Consider the following 16,377-nt stretch of genomic DNA (forward strand, 5'->3'; position numbering starts at 1 on the left):
TATGGGTCCCTAAAACTAGCAAAAAAAACTTAATTTTACCCACTTTAAGCCCTATATTATGCTTCGTCGTATGACGAATAGCGAAAACACAAGTAAAGCGTCAACATTTGACACAGGAAATAATATAGAAAAACCGTGGGATGCCAGGTTGAAAGTGGTCAAAATATCAACTATCAAATATAAATCTGTTTCCAATGTAGAATATGTGTCCAATTTTACAAGCATTCTTTGAATCATTTATCCCCGGAGCTTCTCCAGTCTACCACTCGACACATCTCTCCCATGATCCATTGCCGTTGACTGGAATTTAGTCAGTTACATTTACAACGGCGTTGGTTGCGGGTGATGATGCCTGTTTTGCCCTCTTCACTGTGAGGCTCTTTGGCAGCCAACAGGCTTTGCTGTCATTGTTGCCAAGTCTGCCTATTATAAGCGACTTCGGGCTTCTTTTTCTGTAAGGATGCGCATAAATATTGGTAGTTGCGGGTTGCGGTTTTTTGGGCTTGTTTTTAAAGTGTATTAACTTATTTAGGCTTGTTTCCATAAAAATAAATAAATAAACCAGTGGTTCTCAAATATTTTCATAAATGTTTTGTGCCAGGGAGCATTTGTGTTTGAACTTTGAATGTTTCAAAAATATTCCACATTTTATTTCAAGGTTTTGAAAATAGTAGATCTACAAGCAATCTAATAGCTTGTAGATCGGCTATTTTCAAACAGCCAACGCTGTTGTTTTTATGTGCTCATGTGGCCTAGTTGCTTCTTTTGGGTTGTTTTCCTAGACCGGTTGCTTACTTGCCTCACAAAATATGGCAACACTGCTCCACACAGACACACACCGAGTCAGACAGGCAAGAGGAGGCAAGAAGAGAAGCGACCGGCGGGGGAGGCAAAGGAAAGGAAAGGAAAGAGGGGGAATGTCCTTCTTTACTGAGAAGGAGACTAGACAGCTTTTATTCCTGACGTGCAACGAGCCCGTCTTGTTTAAGGAGGAGCTGTATTTCTTGACGTTCTACAGGGACTTGGACCCTCAGTCGAACCACCGCTGACTGTCCACTGTGAAGAAACCAGACTTGTGGGATTTAAAGGACATTATATCTGTGTCAACACTGAGTTGTTGAAAATAAGGGAAAGGAAGGTTTTCCCCTCCGTATATGGACAACATTAGTCCGCTTTCATATCGCGAAACGGTCGGAATAGGCTTTAGTTATATATGTTTTATGTATATATATTGAACTCGAAATGCACATAAAGGGGAGTGTGTTGGCAGCTATGAAAGAAAAGTAACGTTAGCTCGCTGGCTAGCTAACTAGCTAAAGCTAGCAGTGTGTGCTAAGTAAGCCTCTATAGCAGCAGAGGAGGGGCGGTGGGGCTTTGTAGCATTGCAGATCTGCCTGTGCTACGAGGTGTTGATGCGTTTTTGTTGTTGCTGCAGGAATGGGGAAATATCACAAATATCATCAACTCGTGGGAGCTGCTGTTGGCCTACTGCATTGACGCGGCTGTTATCTTTCTATTTTGAGAATATCCCTTTTTCGGGGGGAGGAGGAGAAGAAAACAAGAGTCCCGAAAGGAAAATCCGGCGACCAGGGCTTTCTTTCAGTCGGATCTGTTCTGCAGCCGGCCGGGGGCAGTGTCTGTAACTGTGGGTTATTTTTCTGTGTCTTATAGGGGGATAGATCCGATAAAATGAGGAGATATCGTACGTCATTCCCACCCCCTGGATACTGTATTGATAAATGTGCGAGAGGGAGGTCATGAAAAGATCTGCTTCAACCTGGAATTAGCTTGTGCTTGCCCTCAAAGCAAAGTTTTCCCCCTCCTCTTAACACTCAAGGTGAGAGAACTGATCGGCCTGCTGCGTTGCTAGGCCGAGGAGGGGTATCGAGGACGAGGATCGCTCGTTTTCTAACCAGTTCCCCCACCAAACCTCAGTCGGAATCATGTCGGGAGAAGTGCGTTTGAAGAAATTGGAAAAGCTGGTCCTGGACGGGCCAGCTCAATCCAACGGCCAATGCCTCAGTGTGGAAACCCTACTGGATATTCTTGTCTGCATTTACGACGAGTGCAACAACTCCCCGCTAAGAAGAGAGAAAAATATCCTCGAGTTTTTGGAATGGGGTAAGATTTTCCTTTCTTCCCCTTTTTCTTCTTAATTCAGCCCCTTTTCTTTGGTAAGATGATAGGCTAATGTTGGTGCAGTGGCCCTCCCTTCCCCATCACATTCCTTTTATAGTAGTAGTTGGGCTCTCTCAGGCTATCCCCTCCCTGTGTGCAAGGCCACTATAGTTCAGTACAATTTTCACAGCCAGTTAGCATGCTATTATGTTTTTTTTCTTCTTTCATGGGCGTGTGAGTGCTTTTTTGGGTTAACTTTCCACGCAGCCTCTGGTGTTAAACAAGTCGACTTTGTTGTAACAAAGTAACAAAACAATGGTGTGATGTTGCTTTTTGGCTGTGTAGTAGGACATTCTAAAATGAATGGTTTGGTTGGTAAAGGTTTCAGTTTTGCAACTTGCCCCACTCCTCTAGAGAAAGCAAAGCTAAAACTCATACACAAGAGGACCACACACAAACGACTCAATCATGTGTGGAATCGTGTGTGTTTGTATTATGTGTGAGTGTACAGGGAGAGGGAGGGAGTGAGTGACACCGGGGGTTTGGTTTGTGCATGAACGTGGAATGTGAACAACTCACCTTTTTATCTAGTTGAGAGGCCTAGCTTGTTGCCGGAGCATGCCTGCCTGGCCTGCCTGTCTTTTTTTTAAATCCCCATGACACATGGGCAGCAGTTCAGGTAATGAATTGAAGTGCCTCATTATTACCTCCACTACAAGCAGAGATGTGGATGTTCATATGGGATTAAATTGATGCAGACAACCTTTAACTTCTCAGAAAGTGTTACATAGGCCCAAACAGCCTTTAGCACTGTACAGATTGGGCATGGGCAATGTCAGTGCCACCAGCAGTCATACAAATTGATGACACCAGTCACAAGTTAAATCCTGGTAAAATCTGACTAGGAGTGGGAACGGTAAATTATTGCATGCAACCACTTAGGCAACCAACCACTGCCTGCAACATCCTATATTATATACCCCCAAGTCTAGTTGGCTGATAAAATTGTGAAAGTTGCTGTTGTATAATGCATGGAGCTGCCCCTGTGACCAGAGGACAAAACAGTCAGGGTGACAGAAGCTGTGATCAACACACACTATATATATATATATATATATATAGAGCCATCTGTGTTTTCATTATATATTAGCCTTTGTCCAACATGGCATTGCCAATCCCCTGTTCTGCTCCTGCAGGCAAAGTTACCAGTTTAGCTTGCTTCAAAGTGCTGTCTGTGTCCTGTCCTTTAGGAGAGGTGCCTTCAGTGCCTTGTGCTGTGTGTGCCAAGTAATGACTTCACTCTTGACATTTTCCTGTGTTGACACAGGACACTCTCTTACTGAACCAACACAGTAAAATCCTTAGTGTTAATTTAACCCTGAAGAGTGTACAAAAGGAACCAAATGGACACATCCATTTGGTTTTAAATTCAGAGTTAACACTGGGATTTGACTGTGCACTGAGGCTCTCACAAGGCTTAGGATTCTTGCTGGTGTTGAAGTCCCCAACCTTTGTCACATGCTTGCTGCACCACTGTTGAGTGTACCCCACACACAAAAAAAAACAAAAACAATCCTACAGTTTTCGAGTGGAAACAGGATTTGGGTTGAACTTGAATGTTGTAAATGGTTATGTTAACCTGACTGAGGTGATGAATTTAGAATGGACAAAAAATGTCACAGGGCGGTGTTGCAAAAGTTCACACGCTGATGATGTAGTGTCCCAGCTATGTGTTTCAGGACCATGCATGGTAGTCAAACACAAACATTTGTGCTTGGGGCATTGAGAGGCAAAACAGCAGATGCAGATAATGCTGTGAGTGTGGAATAGATTTCTATCTTTAAGGCTGGCCTGGTATGCCATTCAAGTGAAATGAAACTTTGTACTGATAATGATTTCTAGGTGTTGTTGTGATAATGCAGGTCCAACGAGACCATGCACCATGTGTGGCAATCACAAGTGTTACCCATCTAAATGTTTGTCTAAAATGTGAAATGATGTCACTGCGGCCCTATTATAACATCAAAGCCCAAAGTGTTTCTTACTGAATACTCCCTTATAGAGCAGATCGGATCAGAAAGTCAGCGTTATTACACGCTCGAAACACAGCCTAATCCCACATACAGGGGGAACATTCTAGATGTGTGCCTCATGAAATATAAGATCCCTCCCTGCTAGTCTGAGTGATCTCTTTTGTCAGTTGCTCACAGAGGCCATGTCCCCTCCACCACACATGTTCAGAAAGAAAACGCTACAGTATTGTATCTTTGTCACAAGGCCTATACGGTACATACCTTTTTTGACAAAGAGATATAGCCTATGTGTGGAAGATAGACCTGTTGTTCCTTCTCAGAGTGCGCTATGGTCGCAGAAGAAGACAAACATTTGTATTGGGTTTACTTTTCTTCTTGTTTGGTGACCTCATTTCAGTTGAAATGGAGACCCTACCATGACCTGCAGCCATAGGGGAAATGAACAGTGTATGGCACACTGTATTCTGATTCCACACATATACTATAGCGCTTACTGCACCATACCCACTAAAAGGGGCCTTCTCATGTATTCTCTTATTTCATAATGACCTGATAATGCTGGCCATTCAGGCTTAGCAGATTGTTATGAGAAGAATGGAGACTTCAGAGGGAGAAACATCAAGGGGAGACCACCTCATCAGTATCACCCAAAAATAAGATGTGATTAAGTACAAGAATGGCTTGTGTTTTCATTGAGCAAGTCTGGAGATGAATAAATGGTGAACTTAGGATTCTAATAGCTCCATCATTGGTGCATAGTGATCACATTCAGTTCTTTGAAAGTACAGCCTACCGTATCTGTCATTACGTAGTGTTATTGTATGCATCTGGTACTAGGCTAATTCATCAACCATCAAGAATTGAACCCACTGTGAATTGAACCTGGCAAGTAAACGCTTGTTTCTGTTCTGAGCACTAATACAATCAGTCCTCATCAGTTCACAGTGGAACAAATATGGTTTCATGCTACATTTTATTCAGTCTGAGTGGCAGGATGTGTTTTTCTTTGTTGGTCCAGTATTTGATGTTTTTGGACACAACACTCCCAGTCATTTCTAGTGGAGGGTTTCTGTTTTCCTGCCTTTCTTCCACTATTTCCTGTTTTCTTTTTCTTCTTTTTTTGCCTGATTTCCCTGCTTTGGGAATTGGAGGTGGGGTTGGTTGACTGAGAATGGACTGCCATGCCAGCCCATAATCGGCATACAACAGTGAGCCAGACAGGTTCTTTCTCAGCCTAGTCAGAATTTTAGCCTGCAGTGGCCAGCTGTTCAGCTGCAGTTGATGTGTGCTCCACCCTGCAAGGCTTTTATTGGCTGCATGCCTCATGCACTATTTACACACACACACACACACACACACACACACACACACACACACACACACACACACACACACACACACACACACACACACACACACACACACACACAGATTGTATGTATGCAATGCACATGCAAGAATGTGGCGCTTCATACACAATATTGTATATATAGTCTACACATTATGCATACAATAGGTATAACGGCCATAGCCACATATCATCATTTATTATGGTTTTAGTTGACCGGCTATCTGTTGGTGTTCCCCATTGCCCAGTTTATTCCATGCTACACATGTCTTACATCCATCATTGTCACATTTTGGTAGGTGAGAGTTACTGCCATCCCTCCAAAAAATAATTCAATTTGTGTTGCTATCAAAGGAGAGTTTAAGAGTCACATAGTCTAAATGCTGTTACTGTAAGAGGCCTTTCCACCCAGACCCCACCAAGAAACCCCCCAACTCCGGTCAGGCTCCCTCTAAAAAAAACTCAGTTCACCAACCTAGTGCATATGGCTTTGGAAGTAACTCACATCTGGTGGTAGTAATTTCACCTAAAAGATTGCTAATCACGCTGCAGCAATCATTTGTAACTATAGCAACATTAACCATGTCTGATGAGCTTCTGATGAGCAGCCGTGGCTTGAAGTTTGAGCAGCAAATTGCCCAGGCCAGGTGCAGATGGGCCTGGCAGTAAAACACAGGGTAAAACTATTTCTAACAAATGTCAGAGAGCTGTTATCAGATCCCTGGGGTCATTATTATTATTGGATAATGTTGGTGTTGTTGATTGTGGTAATAAATCCACAAGGAAACAAAAGCATTACATGTTGTGTTTAACTGATAAAGGAAGTAATTTGTTGCTCAAATGGATTGAACTCAGCCACCAGAGCCATTGGTCATGAAAGTTTCTTCTTGGTGTTGTTTAAAACTTGACATTTGAGTCGTGCAATGAAATTACATGCTTTGACTGAGAATGTGTCAGTAGTATACATTTTTGGGTATATCATTGTGCCATTTTGTCACATCCCTAACATCAGCGTTGATGTCAGGCCCTGAAATCCTGTACGGGTCGGGCTCTTGTCAGGACATCCTTCTTACCAATCTGGTTGCTCTGCCATTTCCTGTGTGGAGGTTCCGCTGGGCAGGGAGAACAGGAAGGAACCACAGGGACTCACCAAGCCACTCGGGGCCTAATGGGGGTACATGATGTCATACCAGGAAGTGGGCTAGCTGTATTGTATTGTGTTGTCGTGTTACTCGCTGGGTCAGTCCTGTACAACCGAGATGGCCTGTTGGTGTTACCACCAGGGAGGGAGCCTGATTTATACTTCATTACGTGCTGGTGTCGCACGCCATACATTGCTGAGATTTACAAGCTCACAATGTGTCATGCTGCGGCACGTTGTGAGCCTGTAGATTGGCCTTTTTCGTTGCGCGACACAATGCGGAACTAAGTACAAATCAGGCATATCGTTGTCTTGGTTGTTGATACATTTTCTCCCTCTTGCTCATACGCTTGCTTAATCGTTTATTATGTGGGATCACGCAGGCCTTTCCCCAGGCTCCACTCTCATTCCATCTCACTCTCTAACCCTCTGTCTCACACACAGACACATAAACTCAGAAAAACACTCTGTCCCCCCTCTCTGTAACTCTCACACTATATTTCTCTTTTTCACACACACACACACACACACACACACACACACACACACACACACACACACACACACACACACACACACACACACACACACACACACACACACACACACACACACACACACACACACACACACACACACACACACACACACACACACAGCTTTTTCCATTGTCCTGAGAGAGCTGGCTGACAAACAGCCACACATAGCAGAGGGGCCCAGGCACCTCCCGTTCTCTCCTGCTGCTCCACTGCAGACAGCACAGTGTCCCAGCTCGTACCCAACCCACCAGCATCCACTTATGTTTTATTGGTCTCGTTTCTCTGATCTTCCACATTTCATTTACTCTCTAAATTACCCAGCAGTGGCCTCAAACCTGCCAAAGGGAGAAGCATATAGAACTATAGATCATCCATTCTACAACAGGTAGCTGACTAGCAGGGAGGTTCTCCACATGAGGTACATGATGCATGTACAAGCAACTTATTGAATTAAAAAGTTAAAATCAGATGGGTGGAAGTTTTTTACTGAGGCCACAGTTGGTGTGTGGATGACTGTAGGGCTGTCAGCTGTGATCAGAAATTCCATGTGAATTACAGTCTTATAAATCGGCTTAACTTCATCAAAAATACAGATTGTAGATATGGCATGCTCGAGCATGGATATATTAATGCTCAAGGCTGGTTGGCAAAAGGCTAGAATAAAGATACAAAGGATTTGTCAGTGATTTCACCATCATCGTGAAGTGTTTAAGACTTGTGGGGGCCCTGTTGTCCAGTCTTTTTAAATGTGCATTCACACCGGACACGATAAGAATAATATCGGTTTAAATCATAGGGAACATGTGGCTGTTTTGTGACCATTGGATGGATGGATGAGAGGTTGACGTGTCCTCGCAGACCATCAGCACACACTGCTTTGCTTGAATTGACAAAACATTGGCCGCTAGACACGCCTAATTGGATATACTTTTTCCCCCCAAAGTTATTGTTAGGTTTGATTACTTATTTGCCAGCCCTAGATCACATAGATGGCTATGAGAAACAAAACATTATGGACCTTTTTATAGAAGAAAATAAAACTGTGTGAAAGATGTTACCTGGAAATCAACAAATGATAACTGCAAGTCTTAAAGTAGTAAATTTCATGTATCCCTGCATTGATCTTTTTGCAACAGGCATTAGCTGCCATACTTAAGTGACGTAATTTACATTGGAGCAGGAACTACAGGAGCATAGTTATGTAATCTTCACTGTTTGATTCAGGATTTAAAAAAAACTGGTTAACTTGACTAGCAGGGTTGGTGGGTGTTTTCAAAGCGCCCGCATAAAAGCAAAGATAAGACTGTTGGAACCCATTCATGAAACCACCTTTCAGGGAAATGGCCCAACACTTGGACCATTCAAAAGCCCTTTTTTCCATGATATTACCAGGGTAGGTCACACTCACAATTCTTTCACATATGTTGACACGACCGCAGAAGAGGAACACTGAGTCTAGCAGTCTTGTCTACCAGTTTAATGTGCAAAGGAAAGGCTGATAATTGTGATGTGTCATCAGAAAAAGCCAGGGCCGGGGGCGTCTCCCCCAGAGGGCAGAGCTCAGGTTATTAGCAACTTAGCAAGCTTCTTGTGACCCTAGGGATCTGACTGCAAATGGCATCCACCTTTCTGCTCCCTTCTCCTCTCAGTCTGAGTGACATCTCTCCACTGTACTTGCTCCAGCAGATGAGCTGTTTTTTACAGTGCATGTTAAAGGATTATTGATAAAGCTGACTGTTGCTTATTATTATGTCCATTAGATATTAATGATTTGAGATATTCAATTTTTCTTTCACTGACATGGTCATGAAACCTAAGACCATTAGACCATATACATGAGCAGTGATAGCCAAATGCATGTTGACAAAATGTTTACTGGTGGGCAGGAATCATCTTGATTCTTGCATCAGTACCATGGGTAATTCAATCATCATTACTAGAACTCATACTTGTATATATTGATACTATCAGGCTACTGGTATAGGATAGCTTTGGTTTCTCAATTCTCATAAGCACAAGATAAAGACTTTGAGTGCTGCTACTGCAGTAAGCATTTAACATGAAGATGAGATGCATGACATGCACTCTATATGCGCTGTGTGGATATGCATGCGTGTGTGTGGCTGAGGCTGATTCTATACATACAGAAAGAGGAATGTTACACAGCTCGCTCTGAAATGACTCTTGAGCCCAGAGGAGCAATTAACAAGTCTATCCTCTGCCAGCAAAGTCTAGACCAATGACATGAACACACACACACACACTCACACTCACACTCACACTCACACACGCACGCGCCTCAGACAGAGCAACTTTGTTTTCCAAATGATAAATTTTTTATGTTGTGAATCGGTGAATGTATTCAAGCTACACAAGACCGTACCCCCCCTTTCTACTTCTCTCTCCGTATTTCAGCTGAAACGGATCCGGTGCCAACTGGCAACAGCGCTCGCTCACATACTTTAGTCTTTTCCCCTCGCTCACTGAACTGGGGTTTTGTTTTGAGCAAAAGGGAGAGCATCCAAACTGCAGGATGTGAAGTGTCAACAAAACTCCCAACAGAAAAATGCATAACGGAGACCGTCTTCCCTGTGTCCTTTCACCAAACCGTTAGCCGACATTCTGGAATGCAACCGTCAAGCTTAAAAAAGTGAATACACATTATACAACGTCAATGACTTACAGTAACGACACTCATAAACAACAACATACCCTTAACAACATATCATTCACGACTCCCATTCTATGATTGTGAAAATGTTTCCACTTTCCAGTTTGTGCGTGTCAATGTGCCAAGCAGAAACTAAACTATAAGATGGACAAACATATCAAAGGACAAAGGAGGACCACAATGAAAATAAGCTCTGAAGCTTTAATGTGCTTTTATCCTTTTGACAGATATGTACAAATAAATGTTTATGCATATGCATTTTGTCAAATAAAGATGCCAATCAATCAATCAGTCCGTCAGTCAACACACAGCTCCACCAGCTTTGTTTGTGGAGCTATTATTTATCTGTGAGCTACGATGTCAAACAAAACAACCACCAACACATAAACAACAACTGCCACATCATACAGGACATGTACCCCTTGTTCGTGCCCGGTGTCCATTTATGAATCTCTCACTCTCTTTTGGCATCTGGGGCTGTTTACTTGAGCGATTGGATTCCACATTGATACACGGGGCTTCTGATCACAAAATAACACAACTTTACTGCAAAGGACAAGTGAATGAATGAACATCCCGTGTTGCAAAACAAACGCCTCAGTGTAGACTATTAGTTTTATCTTGCGGATAGGACAGGGACCACAATCAAGTCTCCCTGTGTTAATTAAGGGCTGTTCACACACCAAGCTAACTATAGCTATATAGTTCACCATTGTCTTTGTTATAGTTGTGGTGGTGTGGCTGTGGACTCTGCCATCCACTTGAGTTAGAACGATTCTTTTAAAACTATATCTTTATAGTTATAGTGATTGTTGTGAACGGCCCTTTAGGATCTTAATTGAACTAGAATGGGACTACTACCTAGTGATGCACACATAAGAAAATTCTTGGCCAAAACCAAAAATAAGGAAACACTTGGCCAAATACTGAATGAGTGCTGGCAGTTTTTCAAATAAGTGTATGTATTTATTTTTCGTTCTGTCGTTCGTTCTTTCTTTCACCAATTTTTGTACCATTGCTTTCATGGCTGTGACTCTGACGTGTGTTTACTAAGTTTGTCTTCCCCTCCCCCCTCACCTCCCTAGTGCCCCCTCCCTCATATTAATATTGCTTAGAAAGTGGTGCACTTAATGGCTTGCAGGTTAAATAATGGGTCAATGTCACTTAAACACTACAATAGTTTATATTTAGTTGTCCATCTGTCAAAAAGTCAGTTAAACTCCCCCATGCTTTGATTTTAAGGTACATTCAAACACAGAAATAATCACGTGATTTGAATTGTGGGAAACACGCTGCTGCTTTACGGTATTTTGACTCGTTTAGATAGACGAGAGGCTGGCGTGACCCTGCGCACTCAACGTAGGCTAAAAGTATAGTAGACCCATGGCTCTGGCTACACATCAGTGTTTCAAAGGCTGTCAGCGTGTGCCGTTTGGTCCATTAAAGACCACTTTAATCCTGTGTTTCGGCAGTAGTCAACGCTGTAGACAAAGACTTTATATGGATGGACAGTGCTCGAGTACATGTTGGAGATTGTTGCATTGTGAGGCAGAGACCCCCTTGCCCATTTATTGTAAACAATGAGTGGTTGTTTTTCTGTGATTTCAACACGGTTTTGTTGTTTACAATGTAGTGTTATCAGAGTAGCAATTGCTGCACTTTGCTGCTGTACTTTACTTGTGTGCAATTGTAATACTAGGCCGATGCCCGTTGGGAACGATGCCCGTTGGGAACAATGCCCGTTGGGAATGCGATACTCATTGTACCCGTTGTCAGTGTAACCATTGAAACCGTTGTCATCGTGCCTAGTGCTGTACCCATCATTATAGGTCTTGGAGGACAGTCTATGATATCAGAATTATGACTTCATATTGATGACATCAGGCCAGGGATCTCCGTATATGGACATAAAAGTGACCCAAACAGAAAGACGGACAGATACAGAGATCGCCATATATGGCAAAAATGAGACAAAGACAGATGGATCGTTCCGGACAACCGCCAATCTGACCATCTTGCCACTCGGCACACCGCTCTACGGGTTCTCGAGATCTGCGAGGGATGAAAAGGATGTTCTTTGCATGTAGGAATTTAGCATTTTGTGAAAACTCTAAATTAAAGTACACAGGCGGATGGCACTTAAAGCTGTGGATTTGTTTATGCTCTTCGTTTTATGAAAGCACATTTTGTTTCACAACAGAGCCAGCCATTTCTGTCTTAACATTCATGCATGCGATATGCTCTTTTAAATAGAACCAGGCCAGACGCCATTCATTTCCTCAGCACCAATCCCCATAAACAAGACAGAACTGAAGGCCTTCAGAGGTTTTGATACCCTTCTTTGCTGAATGGAAGCACATTTGATTTGATTATGCAATAGAGTCATGTTTCTGTCTAACATTCATACATGGTTTTCTAAATAGAATGTACAGGCTGTACACTGTACAAATAATTATTTCACTCCCAATGTCCAAAAACAGAGAACTTCAGTTCTTTCCTCACATTCCTGACATTTTGAAGGTGTCTGGTTCCTGCTCAGGGCCTGTTCAGTCCTTTTTTGATGTCTTAACATGGCTAAAGATGCCAAAAATGTGTAAACAATACACAACTTGACACTCATGTATTGCTTCTTTGACAGCCATGGCTGAGGGCAGAGGGTTTAAAGACAGGTTAGAAGGACAGGAAGAGAGGTCACATCTTCTCAAAAGTGCAGCCTAGCACTTCGATAAATCTATCAGCTTGGGCGTGTGTCTCCTGCCTGGCCCTCCCATGTCTCCGACCTCCCGGATGAAAACTATTAGCAGCTCTTAAAAACGAGCCCTCTAGGAGCCTTGCCAGTAGAGCTTCATAAATAACATGGATGGGGGAAACTGCAGCATGTGAATCTGATGTTCCCTTCTCTTATGCCTCCTCCTGTCTTCTCTCCAGTCCCCGCTCTGTCGATTACAGGATGCTTCCCTCCCTGTGATGCACAAAACAAATAGCCAAGGAGTTTGTCATGGAAGCCCAGCTGTAACAGAATGGGGAAAAGCCAAATCACCTTTGTACTACTCTCTTCTCTCAGCATGCATGAACAAAGTTATGTTAAAGGGGTATTTCACTTTAAAGCACTTCTCGGGTCATTTTAACGTCTACTCGCTTTTGTGTGTAGTACCCTGGCCCAGACAGTTTTTAAGTTGATTCAATATTTGATTCAATATTTCAATATTTGATAATTGATATCCATTTGATCAGAAACACCCCCCTCCTACTGTATATAAAACCATTGTAAGTCCATTTGAATCATGTTAGACTAATTGAAAACACACGTCCCTGGTTCTTGTGACCAATTTTGTACTTCTAATGCATGGGGGGGCCGAGTTTTTTCAATACATTGAATTGTTTTAACTTTTTATTATGCTTTTTTATGAAAGAAATAAAACAATAATTAACAAATAATAAAAAAAGACCCCAGAAGTGTTTTAAAGTGAAAAATAGAAAATACCCCTTTAACCAGATGAACCTAGCATCCCTATTCCGGGCATGTCATAATAGGCAAACATTCAGCGAAAACAGGTGAACATTTGGTGAAAATGGCAGATCTGCAAGCTATTGTAGAGCGGCTATTTTCTGCAGCGATTCGGTGTAGAGGGGGAAAATTAGGGGGAAAACTTTAAGTATAGTCCCCAGAGGGACCCCGGTCAATTCCCTTCAAGGTACATGGTTGCTGTTCTGAGCCAGTGGAGATCAATGCGGCTTTGCCTTGTTGTCTTATAGGGATTACAAGTATTATCAAAAGAATATATGACTGGCCAAGAGTTGCAGGCCAGAGTATCATGTCCATCTGTTTTGTCTCAGAACGTTGCCCATGTGTTATCGCTTGAACATGAAATACACTTGCAAGGCTATAAAACCTTGGCATAATGTGACTCTGTAAAGTCAGACGGCAAGATTTAACTCTATTAAACTCTCAGAGGGTTACACTTTGACACTTCAACTGTAAAACATGGATGAGATAAGACTTTTATCTAAATTATGGACCAGAAGTGGGTACAGCAGCAACAAAGATAGACCAACAAATTGCATAATAAAAATAATGTAATCATGTGGATCTTGGCATATAAACATGTGGCCAGCCTGTGATGTCAGTCGTATACGACGTATCTATGACACAAATTTGGGCAAGGTTTCATCCGGATTCGAGCCCCTCTGAGACTTTGAATGTAAATAGAAAGTCTGGCAGTGTGCACAATAAATGTGGTGCTGATCAGTCCAGCGGTTTGCGAGATAAGCGCTGGACAAACAGACACACGTGCTTCTGGACAAACAGACACGCATGCTTTCAGATTAACTGCGGCATTGTCTCTTCTTTGCTCATGCATGTCCCTAAAAGGCTGTCATGAGTAGTCTCTTCCACTCGAAAACCCATCCCGCTTCTACCACCTTGCCACAATCTCTGGCTGGTGCTTTTTGTCCCTCTGCGCGTGCCATAGCCTGAGCATCCCCATGATGGCTGCATTTAGCACAGGACTCAGCGTGTGTGTCTCTGTGTGTGAGAGAGAATGAGAAAGCGCTGACTCAGGTCCCCCAGCCCCTCATAGCTACTCTGCCTGTGGAATTTGGAGCCGAGGTGCAATGTTAGGGAGCAACAGCAGCTGTTTAGTTGAGGCCAGGCCTGGCCTTTTGTCTGCCGAATGCCACCCATCCCCTTTCCCCCCCAACTCCCCGGTTCACTGTCACTCTATCTTTCTCTCTCTCTCCCTCTCCCCCTCTCTCTCCCTCTCTCTCATATCTGACTCTTTCTCAGCATTTCTGACTATCATTGTACTTATGGATTCTGTAATGGTGTCTGACTGTCTTTACTTATTAATCTGGACTTGAAATCTCTTTCTTTCTCTCTATCTTTGTCTCTTCTGTTTGTTCTCTCATTCTGTCTCATTTTTCCCCAGCTACCCAGCCCCTCCCCCCCTCTCACAGACTCCTGGATGCCAACTCTGCCTAGTGATAGAGAATGGCTGATGTGTGTTAGGAAAAAAAAGGGAACCAAAGGATCCATTATTACTCTCTTGGAGTTAAATTTACACTGAGGATTTTATGATGATTTAATCTCATGGATCTCTGTCCTTACTGTATGTAAGTGTGAGTTGTGTGTGTACATACGTATGCATCATCTGTATTGTATGAGAGAGTCAGGAAATCAAATTGTCCTCTGACAGTGCAGAGCTCAGTTGCATTTCTATCGCGTCTTTGCCGCATACATGCAGCGCTCGCACGCGCACACACACAGAGTACAGTACATTGCTACAGACAGACACACACACACACTTACATAACACACAACCCAGCTCCCATGTAGGTGTATGCTATGAAACTCTATACAACAATGCTTCCCTCTGCCAAATAGTCCAAAGCACACTTTGGTCAGTTGCATTAATCCAAAACTGCTCTCAGAGCACTGTGCTACACTAAGCCATGTGATTGGGCATAGCTTACACATGGTTAAATATACGTATGTGGTCGGTCATATTCCTTGGGCCTTGTGGTGTAATGCTAATAACAATGGTTGTTATGATGATTGCCGATCCATTTCTCATTTAATTCTTGCCTTTGCGTTATTATGTTAAAGATGGTTATGTTAAGGTATAGGTTAAAAATCACTTTTATGTGCATTAGGTTTAGATATGCTAAGTCTGGGTATGATTTTAAAAGTACTATGAGTTTGTTGTGTTTACGATCAGGTAAGGATCATGCGGTGCTCTGAGCAAAGTTTTGGTTTCGCGATGCAATGCGTTGAACTTGCAACCTCGTAGATCGGCTATTTTCACTATTTGTCATACGTTGAAATACACAGGGCTTAAATTGTTAATGCAATTGTATGCACACAGTTCCGGTGGCTATAGTGGCACTCTAGTTTGTCCATTCTGCTGTACTGCATGTGCTGTGATGCAGCACTGCCTCATGCATGTAGAGATGACACTTATGGATCTCTGTCCTTGACTTATGGTGCGCTGGTGATTTTGACGGTGATCTTGTCTATTTTTAGGCCTACGTACCTACCTATACTGCTGTGGGTGTATGTGTTGCTGACATTTGTGTGTCCATCCCTGCTGCGCGCATCCAGTTCACGTTGCCTACAAGTGACATTTTCTGTGCTCCGCTGGCGCCCTCCCTTCCGTTTTACAGTGGTCCTGCATGACTCTAATCAGATCAGATAGGGCATGCGGTCAGTCAGCACCTCTCCATCCACCTTCCCAGCTAAATGACAGGCATTCAACTCACACTGGCAGGGCCTCACATGCAACTGATCTGCTGGTCCATCCGCTGGCCTGGCCTGCCTGAATCACCATGTTGTCTGGCTGCATTCACAGCAACAAAAATGAAGCTCCTGTTTAGCTGCTGTCTGCTGCCCCACTAATCTGTTTAAATATGTTCATCTGTGAAGCATGTTCTCAGCACTCTGGAAGAGTCGCTGCATTCATTTCAGACTCGCTGGTGAAAATGAGGTAGTGGTTTTGCGGTTTAGTTATTGAACGGGTTGTTGTGGGTGC

General features: G+C 43.0%; 1 protein-coding gene across 3 annotated transcripts in view; it reads left to right on the forward strand.

Annotated features, from left to right (window-relative positions):
- The first annotated feature begins 878 nt into the window (after nucleotides 1–878).
- The window catches only part of LOC308103641 (serine/threonine-protein kinase MRCK alpha-like), a 103,614-nt gene continuing 88,115 nt past the window's right edge, over nucleotides 879–16,377 (forward strand). For 2 of the 3 annotated variants that reach the window (XM_080453729.1, XM_080453730.1), the window contains exon 1: nucleotides 879–2,121. In XM_080453729.1, coding sequence (XP_080309855.1) covers nucleotides 1,944–2,121 — 178 coding nt within the window. In that variant the 5' untranslated portion in view covers nucleotides 879–1,943. The remainder of the gene's footprint in view (nucleotides 2,122–16,377) is intronic. The other variant, XM_080453731.1, reaches the window with a different exon arrangement.

Source organism: Gymnoscopelus braueri (assembly GCF_963280865.1).
Source record: "Gymnoscopelus braueri genome assembly, chromosome: 16".
Lineage (NCBI taxonomy): Eukaryota > Metazoa > Chordata > Actinopteri > Myctophiformes > Myctophidae > Gymnoscopelus > Gymnoscopelus braueri.